At 36.0% G+C, this 12626-nt stretch overlaps 1 protein-coding gene across 50 annotated transcripts in view; it reads right to left on the reverse strand.

The window, feature by feature from the left end:
* The window catches only part of ank1a (ankyrin 1, erythrocytic a), a 223213-nt gene that overhangs the window by 3297 nt on the left and 207290 nt on the right, over positions 1-12626 (reverse strand). For 25 of the 50 annotated variants that reach the window (NM_001327890.1, XM_073950221.1, XM_073950220.1 and 22 more), the window contains 3 exon segments: positions 366-466; positions 4678-4821; positions 9419-9502. In NM_001327890.1, the coding sequence (NP_001314819.1) occupies positions 392-466; positions 4678-4821; positions 9419-9502 (303 nt within the window). In that variant the 3' untranslated portion in view covers positions 366-391. 50 annotated transcript variants of the gene reach the window in all.

Consider the following 12626-nt stretch of genomic DNA (forward strand, 5'->3'; position numbering starts at 1 on the left):
TTCTGTTTGTTGTCTAAACTGACAGCTGAATGGGCGTGGATAAGCATGTTAGCCACGCCCAATACCTCAGACAGACCTAATCTGAGAAATGAACTGAAAACAAACAGGAAGTGCATTTTCAGATTTCAATTTTAGATTACAAGGGCAAACTATTTATTTTTTCATAATGCCATGCACAGATGAATTGTTCACTACAAAACCTGCAATGTGAGCTAGCAAAATCAATATGGTTAGTTTTGATTTCATTTGTACGTTAAAGGGTGAGTAAATGATGACAGAATTAATTTTTGGGGTGAACTGTCCCTTTAAGTCTAAATTATTAAATCCCATTGGTTAGAAGGATTACGTGCAGCAGTGTCCTGTACCTGCAGGCAGGAGGAGTCTCTCAGACTCACTGCTTTACTCTCCGCAGACTCGCACATTTGACTATCTGAGCACCTCCTCTCTTCACATCCACAACATCCGGCTGGAGGAGAGAGAGCCGTCCAGAATGACAGAGAAATGAGGGAATGATGGAAACAAAGAGCAACGGGACAGATGAACAGGGCAGAGTGAAACAATCAGGTGAAGGGTTAACAGAATCCAAGTTAGAAATGAGCAGAGCGTGCAAAAAAAAAACACACACACACAAAACATGGAGGAGAGATGCGGTTTAGGAGAAAATAAATGGGATTTGATAAAGAGAGAAAAGCAGACAGCATCAGAAAAGGACGGGCACATTCACAGTCTAGGCAAAGAGAAATGTTTAATCAAAGTCAAGCGAATACAGGGAAACTGGACATACACCATATATAATGCACATCACATGAAGTTATCAATGAGGGTTAACTGGGACGCCCATAAAGAGGAATCACATACGAACACAACTCTGCATGTCACTTCCTCTGTACATACGTTTATATTGTCAGAATTTTTTGTAAAAGTTACAGGCAGCATATTGTGGTTCAGAACAGAAAATGAATGTACTGTATACCAACACTGTAAAAGCGAGTTAACAGTTAACCCTTTGTAACTTGCAATTCTTGTTTTTAAATTGTTGGAACGTCGTTTTAAAGTCATCTAATTGTTTTAAAAGCAACAGTTTTACGCATTCCATAAAAGTAAAGTCAACTAATCGCTTTAAAGTAAAGGTTTACACACTTTTTAAAATAGTCAATTAATTGTTTTAAAACCAATGGGTTTACTCATTTTATAGAAGCAAAATTAACTAATCACTTTAATGTCAACTAATCAATTTAAAGTCAACTAATCAATGCAAAAGCATCAGGTTAACACGACTTTAAAATGAAAGCTAATTGTTTTTAAAAGCAATGGGTTTACTCACCCTATAGAAGCAATAACAACTAATTTTTTCAAAGTAAACCAATCACTTTAAAAGCAATGGGTTTACTCAACTTCTTAAAGTAAAGTCAACTAATCGCTTTAAAATCAACTAATTACTTTAAAAACAATGGGTTTACTCATAGAAGCAAAGGTAACTAATCAATTTAAAGTCAACTAATCAATTTAAAAGCATCAGGTTTACACACTTTTAATATCAAAGTCAACTAGCCACTGGAAAAGCAATGGGTTTACTCACCTTCTTAAAGTAAAGTCAACTAACCACCTTAAAAGCAATGGGTTTACTCACCTTGCAGAATCAAAGGCAACTAATGGCTTCAAAGTCAATCTCTTTATAGCAATGGGTTTACTCACCTTTTTTAAAGTCAACTAACTGCCTTAAAAGCGATGGGTCTACTCTTCTTATAGAAGCAGTTAACTAAACACTCCAAAGTCAACTAATCATATCAAAGTTAACTAATCATTTTAAAAGCAACATGTTTACTCACCTTTTAAAGTAAAGTCAACCAACCACCTTAAAAGCAATGGGTCTACTCATTTTATCGAAGTCAACTAATCGCCCGAAAGAGAACCAGTCAATTTAAAGTCAACTAATTAGTTTAAAAGCAAAGGGGTTTACTCATCTTTTTTAAAGTCAACTGACCGCCTTAAATGCAATGGGTCTACTCTTCTTATAGAAACAAAGCCAAATAATCCTATCAAAGTCAACGAATCGATTTAAAGTCAACTAAAAACTTTAAAGTCAACTAATCAATTTAAAAGCAATGGGTTTACTCACCTTTTTAAATTAAAGTCAACCACCTTAATAGCAATAGGTCTACGCACCTTACAGAAGCAGTCAACTAATTGCCCCAAAGTCAACTAATCGTTTTATTTTAAATACAATGAAATACAGTTTACTCACATTTTTAAAAACCCTCCAATCTCTTTAAAATCAATGGGTTTACTCAGAAGCAAAGTCAACTTATCTGTTTAAAGCCAACTAATCGCACCAAAGTCAACTAATCGCAGTAAAGTCAACTAATAGCAGTAAAGTCAACTAATCGTTTCAAAGCAAACTAATTGCTCCACAGCCAACTAATCGCTTCAAAGTCAACTAATCGCCCTAAAGTCAACAAATCGATTTAAAAGCCAACTAATCGATTTAAAAGCAATGGGTTTACTCACAGAAGCAAAGCCAACTAATTGCTTTAAAGTCAACCCATCGCTTTAAAGTTAACCACTCCTTTTTAAAGCCAACTAATCGTTTTAAAATCAACTATCCGCTTTAAAGTCAACTAATCGGTTTAAAAGCAATGGGTTTACTCACCTTTCAAAGTAAAGTCAATTAAACGTTTTAAAAGCAACATGTTTACTCGCTTTTTTAAGTAACATCAACTAATCGCTTTTAAAGCAACAAGCTTACGCACTTTTGAAAGTAAAATCAACTAATTGCTTCTAAAGTCAAGTAATCACTCATTTAGTCAACTAATCACTTTAAAAGCAATAGATTTACTTGCTTTTATAAGTAAAGTCAACTAATCGCTTCAAAGGCAAGCTAATCGTTTCAAAGTCAACTAATCGCGTCAAAGCCAACTAATCGATTTAAAGTCAACCAATCGATTTAAAAGCAATGAGTTACTTACAGAAGCAATCCCAACTAATTGCTTCAAAGTCAACTATTCATTGTTAAGTCAACTAATCGATTTAAAGTCAACTATTCACTGTAAAGCCAACTAATTGATTTAAAAGCGATGGGCTTACTCACAAAAGCAAAGCCAAATAATCATTCTAAAGTCAACTTTAAAACTTTAAACTCAACTAATCACTTTAAAAGCAATGGGTTTATTCACCTTTCAAAGTAAAGTCAACTAAATGTTTTCAAAGCAACATGTTTACTCGCTTTTTTAAGTAACATCAACTAATCGCTTTTAAAGCAACAGGCTTACGCACTAATTGCGTCTAAAGTCAAGTAATCGCTTCTATAGTTAACTAATCACTTCAAAAGCAATGGGTTTACTCACTTTTTTAAAGTAATGTCAAATAATCACTTTTAAAGCAATGAGTTTACTCATTTTTTTAAAGTAAAGTCATCTAAAGAGCTCAAAAGTAATGGGTTTACTCACCTTTTTAATGTAAAAGTCATCTAATCGCTCCAATGTTAACTAGTCATTTTAAAGTCAACGCAACGGGTTTACTCACTTTTTTAAAGTAAATTCAACTAATTGCTTTAAAAGCAACAAGTTAATCACCTTTTTAAAATAAAGTGAAATAATAGCTCACTTTTTAGGTCAACTAATCAATGATTGTTGAAAAGTTGTTTCGCTAAGGGAGAGATGTCTAGTTCTGTTCTTGGAAGCAAATAAACAAGTAATAATTTTTTTTATTAATAATACATTTAGTGTAGGCCAGTGTTCTATACATACTTAAGGTGCACATATGAAGCACTATATGTTATACACTACTTTAAGCCACCAAAATAAAGTTATATGGCATTTTTTTCCCTTAAACATCACAGATCATCATTAATCCTGGTTCCGGCTGATTCCTCTTTTTGGAACAGAAAGAAAATCAGGACATGAAAAAAGTGCCTAAGGGAAACTGTAATGAAATTAAGCACTATAACTCCAATTATACAATGACTATTTTTTTTCTAATTATATATAATATTGTGGACGATTACAACTGTCTACTTGGTCTCTAAAGACACATAAACGTTATCCAGAGCATATATTCTGACACTTGCCCAATATTTTCACTCTTAAGTCTTTCCAAACAAATGCCATTTTCCCCAATAACCTGGTGAATTCTTGCCGCACATTCTTGCAGACATATTATAATCTTCAGTCTCATGTAGATCACATGTATAGACTGGATCTTCTACAAGATCTATAATGCAAGACAAAAAAATAAATAAAATAAAATTGTGTAACACTTTACAAAAAGGGCTCAGTCGATAACATTAATTCTAAGCTAACTTGAGCATTATATTTTGTATTCTGCACCATTTATGTATATGGATTTTGTTATATATGGATACTTCTATTAAATACTGCAATGTTTTCAAGTCTATTTATATTGTTTTTTGTAATTGCAGCAAGTTAAGCTCTCTTGGTCGCAATACAACACTAATTGTCCTGCATAGCTGCATGCAAAAACAAAAAACAAATCACACTTGGGAATTTAATAAATGCTTTAGTTTATTCTTAGTCCATGTCCTTTTCACAAATGAAACCTTATCGTAATGTCACCAATAACGCTTTGTGTTTTGCAGTTTCCCTGATCTACTAAACTTTCACTATACACGCATCTTTGCATTTCCCTTTTTAAACCACCTCATCTAACTCAAAAGCCCACCTTGCTGTCACGTCCCAGGACGGCATAGCTCATGAACTGTTCTCCATCAAAGTCAGGCTCACTGATATCCTGCTGCAGACCTTCAATGATCAGCTCCTGACCCCCTTCCTCCCCTTTTCCTCTCCGGACCACTTTCCTCACAATCTACATCAGCCACGTGTACAGATGGATGAGAGAATCGGTGGATGAGCAGACGAGGAGGAGACATGAAAACAGATAATCAGGGTGACAGATGGGGAAAAACAACATGCAAAAATAATAGTGTGATTGAAAGTTGCTCTTAAAGTCAACATGAAACATCCCAATGCATCTATCTGACCTATTTTCTATACTGTAATCTTGAGTTGAAGGAATAGTTCACCAAAAAACGTCACTGTTTACTCACCCCCAAGTGTTTCCAAACACATATGAGTTTCTTTCTTCTGTTGAACACTAAAGAAGATCATTTGAAGAAAACTGAAAACCTGTAACCATTGACTTCCATAGAAGGAAAAGCAATGGAAGTCAGGTATTCAGCATTCTTCAAATGATCTTCTTTCGTGTTAGAATAAAGAAACTCATAAAGGTTTAATACAAGGCCAGGGTGAGTAAACGATGACCCATTTATTAAGGGTGCTTTCACATCTGTAGTTCGCTTCATTTGGTCAGGACCAAGCGCAATAAATGATTGAGTGTTGAGTGTTTCAGCACATAAGAGCAGCACGTAATAAAATATAGCCTATATTTCGTTGCGCTCAGCAGCTATGCACTAATAAAGCTCTTTATGTATTTAAAATGTCCTTTTTAATTTTACCACGTTATATAAAAACAAACACACTTGTTTGATGACACAGAACACATTTTGAACTTGCAGTTTTCCCCATCAAAAAAGTGCTGCGCAGCTGGAAGACAGAAAAAAGGTTGCCTAGTTTCTGCGTTCACTCAATTTCATCGTATCCAAATACTTTATAAATAATATTTAAAACATTCTCCGGTGTTTATTTATTTATCTAATTTTTTATAAAATATCTAAAATCTTTTTTTCAAAGAGGCTTTTGAAAAATGAAAGTTTAATATAAATTTTAAACAGTTTGATATAGTACCTAATTGTTATAGCTATAGCTTTTGTTTTATATTGGTTTATTTATTTAATGTAATTCTATTATAGGCCTATCTGATATTTGTAATTCTTTAAATTATTTCAATATAGGGCTATTTTATTTAGATATGACACTATTGTTTTGAGCCTACAAAAGTGGACATGAAATTTGTAAAGTTTAATGTCTTACTGTTGTATTCATATAGTGTATTATCTCCAAAATAAATTAAAACAATAAAAATAAAAGAAAAAAGCCGCTCGCGGCATCAACAGAGCTGTGAATGGAGCGCTCTTTTCCTCGGTCTCACGCACATACACAGGCATCTAAACGCGCAAAAACACACTTATTAAACTTGACAAAACCTCTTGAAAACCTTTACTGTCTGCTGTATCTTTAATATGGTGTAAAGATTATTATGCGTTATTGAAACATCAAAGATGCAGCAAAGAAAGATCATTGTATGCAGCAGCCTTACATTTAAAAGAGAAACATAAGGGCGATCATATGCAAAAAAGACCCCAGCCTATAATTTGTTCCAGATGTTTTCTTTCCCTAATTTATTTATTTGTTTGGCGCAAGTACTCGTGTGCGATCGGAAAACTGTGCCCGCCTCTCCTTTCACTCCGCCCCGAAGCCCCGGCTGGCTCTCTTTGGCCCAAGGTATTCGGCGGGCCGCTGGCCCCAAGAAAGCCCCGCTTTAGGCCCCAGAAGTGACAGTGGAAACGCCACTGGCCTTGGCTCGCCCTGGCTCGCTTGCTTTAGGCGCGATAGTGGAAACGCAGCTATTGTTGCATCTTCTGCCGTCTTTGGGTCGGCTGCTGGCTTTGGTCCGAACCAGTTGAACCGAACCAAAATGCAGTCATCTGACAAAATCCACATCTCTCATTGGCCAGATGTTGTTGAACATATTTCCTAAACTGCTTATTGATTGGTCGGAAATCACGTGCAGGAAAATGCCAGTGAACTCCCGCAAGTAAACAAAACCTTTTACTATGGAGGCACGACTGTGCTGGGTGATTGTATCCCCATTTTAGATAAACTATACATTACGAAAATGAAGCGCGGCCGCGGCTGGAAAACAGTGTTTAATGCATCGCTCGTCACTTCAGGAGGAGGTGTGAATTAATTTAGCTAAACTGCGACATGCTCATCTTGCGGAAATATTACCAACGATCCATCAGGTAATGTTTCCCCCCCCCCTCTCTCTCTCTCTCTCTCTCTCTCTCTCTCTGTTGGTAAAGCACTGTCAACAAATATTTTTCCTCCATATCCCATAATGCACAGCGCATCGGCCTACGGCAGCTGGATTAGTCCAAAAGGCGCAGTACTTTTTGCGGTTGGGTCTGTTTTAGTACGGATCATATTCTCACCACAAACGAACCGCTGCAGGGTTCGTTTGAAAGCGTACCGAGACCACCTCTTCAAGCAGGTCTCGGTACGCTTATTTGGTCCGCTTTTGGTGCGCAGTCGAGTATGATTAATGCATTCTCACCTGCCCAAACGAACTGCACCAAAAGGGGAAACGAACTCTAGTGTGATTCAATCGAACTAAATAAGGCTGGTGTGAAAGCACCCTAAGTTAGTCTTACCTATCCTTTTAATAATGGTACGTTTTCTAGTAACTACTGTATATTACACTCAAATAGATGCAGGGTGTAACCCAATGTTGGGTCAATTATGGACAAACTGTTGTGTTCAAAAGCTTTATTAAAATTTGGGTTTGTTCATGTTTGACCCAGTGTTGGGTTATGACAAACCAGCATTAGCAACATGCATGATTTAATCTGCTGTGGTAATTCTACAATTGCTATGATAACACAACAACTATAGTTATATTAAACAATTACTGTCTACAACAGAGGTGTCCAAACTCGGTCCTGGAGAGCCGGTGTCCTGCATATTTTAGTTGTGAACTAAACAATTGAATTAAACAATGAATTAAACAAACCTGAACCAGCCAATCAAGCTTTTTCTTGGTATACTAGAAACTTCCTGGGAGGTGTGTTAAAGGAAGTTGGAGCTAAACTATGCAGGATACTGGCCCTCCAGGACTGAGTTTGGACACCCCTGGTCTGCTGCTACTATAGGGTATATCATACTACAATACACCACAGTTAGCTGTAGTAAAAACTAAAGTATACTAGAGTATTTTGGTTTATACTTTTGTGCGTAGCGATCGGCATGACCCGTGGCGCCTGCCTTGTATGTAGTCATGCATTTCTGCACGCACTTCTAAAACACTAGCTGGCAGTAGGTTTGTATGATTGTCTGTTTCGAGTTTCTTCACGTGTGCTTTGTTTTATTCTGAATGCTACAAGTAGCTAAAACTCGCTCATTCAGGGAATTCAGGGGGACGTGCAACAAAATTAATCGTAAGGTAAACACAAAACAAAAGTTTCCATCTGGAGCTCCTTCACAGGACTCGACACATCAAGGTAGTTCAATTGACATTAAATTGTCTTTTAGTTCATGTAATATGCAGTTGAAGTCAGATTTATTAGCCCCCTTTGAATTATTATTATTATTATTTTATATTTCCCAAATGATGTTTAACAGAGCAAGGAAATTTTCACAGTGTGTCTGATAATATTTTTTCTTCTGGAGAAAGTCTTATTTGTTTTATTTCGGCAAGAACAAATACACTTTTAAATTTTTGAAAACCCATTTTAAGGTCAAAATTATTAGCCCCTTTAAGCTATATTTCTATTGATTGTCTACAGAACAAACCATCATTATACAATAACTTGCCTAATTACCCAAACCTGATTAGTTAACCTAATGAACCTAGTTAAGCCTTTAAATGTCACTTTAAGCTGTTTAGAAGTGTCTTAAAATATCTAGTTAAATATTATTCACTGTCATCATGGCAAAAATAAAATAAATCACTTATTAGAGATGAGTTATTAAAACTATTATGTTTAGAAATATGCTGAAAAAGATTTACTCTCCGTTAAACAAAAATTGGGGGAAATATTAACAGGGGGGCTAATAATTTTGACTTCAACGGAATAAGATCACATGTAATTAGATTTGCAATGTAAACCTTAAATTAAAAAAACAAAGTTTTTAGTTATTATATTCTCAAAATCATTCCCTTCCGTTTTTTAACTTCTCTTTCTTTCTTCTCCCTCTTCTGTCATTTACTTGATGGCACAGTGTAAAAAAGACATCTTGCTTGTTAAAAATATTTTTAGTTAAATGAAATGAACTTTTCTAGTCATTTCAACTTACATCAATCAAACTGACTACATTATTAGCTAAACTTTGCATAAATAATATTTTTTTTTCTGTTGGAACCAGATTAACTTATTAAAATAAGTTAAAATATAAGTTACAGTTAAAGTGATGTAAAAAACATTTGTTATTCTATCAATAATTTTTTTTAAGTGTGTGAGTGTTATGGTGTTCTCCTCGAAAGCGATATATAAGATGTTGCTTTATAGAAGTGGATAAATTAAGTTATTTATAAATGATTTTTAGCACAGGATGCATTTCAGGGTTTTCGGCAGTGCATTAGGATTTAAAACAGAGAAACAAACCCAAACCCAGCAAACCTTTAACACAGCACAAAATGTAAATAATTTTCATGATTATGGAGATGGATTTGAAATGAATGACTTCGCTTCAGGCCAAAAAATCCAAAGCAGGATGGGATTGCTGACCTTTTTGGTGACGATGTTGCCATGCTCGTCTGTGAATTGCTCCTCGCTCACTTGCTCTCCTGGAAGATCCTCAGCCTCATCACCCTGGGTGAGATATGACAAAAGCAACTTAAAATGTGATATGGCCCATATGTGCGCTTCTCTCGCTCTTCGATTCCACACAGATGTCAATGGGGTTAGATTTGTGACACATTTCTGTGCTGAAAAGATTGTGTTTTGAGCACGCAAAATGGATTGTTGCACGCGCGTTAAGAATTGTGCGTCCAACAAGCCTTTTTGCAAGTGTTGATTGTTAATGCGTGTGCAAAAAGCCATTCTGAGAGATCAAAACGTTTTTTGTGCACAGAATTGTTAGCATGCACACAACAAGCCGTTTTGCAAGACCAAAAGATGATCTTTACCGCACAGAATTGTTAGCGCGTGTGCAACAAGCCATTTTGTGTGCTCGAAACATGATCTTTTGTGCACACAACTGTTAGCATGTGCGCACCCTGCTAAAAAATCCAGCTTAAACCAGCCTAGGATGGTTGGCTGGTATTAGCTGGTTGACCAGGCTGGTTCAAGAAGGATTTTGTTAAATGTTTCTAGCCATTTCCAGCCTGGTTTTAGCTGGACAGGCTTGGAGATGACCAGCTAAAACCAGCTTGACCAGCCTATCCAGGCTGGAAGCCCATCCAGACCCAGCTATGTCCAGCTTAAACCAGGATGGTCAAGCTGGTTTTAGATGGTTTTAGCTGGTCACGTTCCAGCCTGACCAGCTAAGACCAGGCTGGAAATGGCTGGAAACCAGCCTGGAAGTGGCCGAAACCCCTCCAAAACCTGGCTGGTCCACCAGCTAAAACCTGCCAACCATCCTAGGCTGGTTTAAGCTGGATTTTTAGCAAGGCAATAAGCCATTTTGAGCTAAAAACATGATCTTTTGTGCACACAATTGTTAGCATGTAGGCAACAAGCCATTTTGTGTGCTCAAAACATGATCTTTTGCAGACAGAATTATTAGCGGGTGAGAAAAAAGCCATTTCGTGAGCTTAAAACATGATCTTTTATGCACAGAACTGTTAGCGTGTGCAAAAAAAGCCATTTTGTGAGCTTAAAACATGATCTTTTATGCACAAAATTGCTAGCGAGTGCAAAAAAAAGCCATTTTGTGAGCTTAAAACATGATCTTTTATGCACAAAATTGCTAGCGAGTGCAAAAAAAAGCCATTTTGTGAGCTTAAAACATGATCTTTTATGCACAAAATTGCTAGCGAGTGCAAAAAAAAGCCATTTTGTGAGCTTAAAACATGATCTTTTATGCACAAAATTGCTAGCGAGTGCAAAAAAAAGCCATTTTGTGAGCTTAAAACATGATCTTTTATGCACAAAATTGCTAGCGAGTGCAAAAAAAAAGCCATTTTGTGAGCTTAAAACATGATCTTTTATGCACAAAATTGCTAGCGAGTGCAAAAAAAAGCCATTTTGTGAGCTTAAAACATGATCTTTTATGCACAAAATTGCTAGCGAGTGCAAAAAAAAAGCCATTTTGTGTGCTTAAAACATGATCTTTTGCAGACAGAATTATTAGCTGGTGAGAAAAAAGCCATTTCGTGAGCTTAAAACATGATCTTTTATGCACAGAACTGTTAGCGTGTGCAAAAAAAGCCATTTTGAGCTAAAAACATGATCTTTTGTTCACACAATTGTTAGCATGTAGGCAACAAGCCATTTTGTCTGCTCAAAACATGATCTTTTGCAGACAGAATTATTAGCGGGTGAGAAAAAAGCCATTTTGTCTGCTCAAAACATGATCTTTTGCAGACAGAATTGTTAGCGTGTGCAAAAAAAGCCATTTCGTGAGCTTAAAACATGATCTTTTATGCACAAAATTGCTAGCGAGAGCAAAAAAAAGCCATTTTGTGAGCTTAAAACATGACCTTTTGCAGACAGAATTGTTAGCTAGTGCAAAAAAAGCCATTTTGTGAGCTTAAAACATGATCGTTTATGCACAAAATTGCTAGCGAGTGCAAAAAAAGCCATTTTGTGAGCTTAAAACATGATCTTTTGTGCACAAAATTGCTAGCGAGTGCAAAAAAAAGCCATTTTGTGAGCTTAAAACATGATCTTTTGCAGAAAGAATTGTTAGCGAGTGCAAAAAAAGCCATTTTGTGTGCTAAATGCATGATCTTTTGCGCACAGAATTGTTAGCATGTCTGCAACAAGCCATTTTGTGTGCTCAAAACATGATTTTTTGTGCACAGATTTGTTAATGCATGTGCAACAAACCATTTTGTGTGCTCAATACATGATCTTGTGTGCACAGAATTGTTAGCGCGTGTGCAACAAGGCGTTTTGTGTGTTCATAACATGATCTTTTACGCACAGAAGTGTCACAAATCTAATCCCATAGACACCCTTTGAAAAAAAATTATCTTGAGCTCTTCTCAGGGAACATTAATGTGATTGCATTAATGTGTACCCTATCATTTTATTTTGATGGAATTCGGAGTAAAAATGCTTGCAGTTTACACGCATTTTTAAATGAAACACTGACAGATCACCCATGAAAAGCAAAGGCTACATCAAGAAGCCTGTGCATTAATCATGAGTAAAATACATCACTGTTTACCATAGTTTACAGCTGGTTATGTGGATTGATGAAACATAGAGGTCAAATGCTGATGCAAAGTTAAAATGATTCAAATGTAAAGTTATAATCTTTATAAATAACTTAAATAATGATTAAATGCACATGAAAATGTCAAATGATACAAAAATCTGTTATTATTTTTTAGCGTCCTTTATATTTACTAGAACACTACAGTAAACTACAGTTCATTAAACTACAGTATAGCCCACTACAGTACAGTAAACTACAGTATAGTCCACTCCAGTACAGTAAACTACAGTATAGTCCACTACAGTACAGTAAACTACAGTATAGTCCACTACAGTACAGTAAACTACAGTATAGTCCACTACAGTACAGTAAACTACAGTTCAGTAAAGTAAACTACAGTATAGTCCACTACAGTACAGTAAACTACAGTTCAGTAAAGTAAACTACAGTATAGTCCACTACAGTACAAGTAACTACAGTTCAGTAAACTACACTATAGTCCACTACAGTACAAGAAACTACAGTTCAGTGAACTACAGTATAGTCCACTACAGTACAGTAAACTACAGTTCAGTAAAGTAAACTACAGTATAGTCCACTACAGTACAA

Source organism: Danio rerio, chromosome 5 (assembly GCF_049306965.1).
Source record: "Danio rerio strain Tuebingen ecotype United States chromosome 5, GRCz12tu, whole genome shotgun sequence".
Lineage (NCBI taxonomy): Eukaryota > Metazoa > Chordata > Actinopteri > Cypriniformes > Danionidae > Danio > Danio rerio.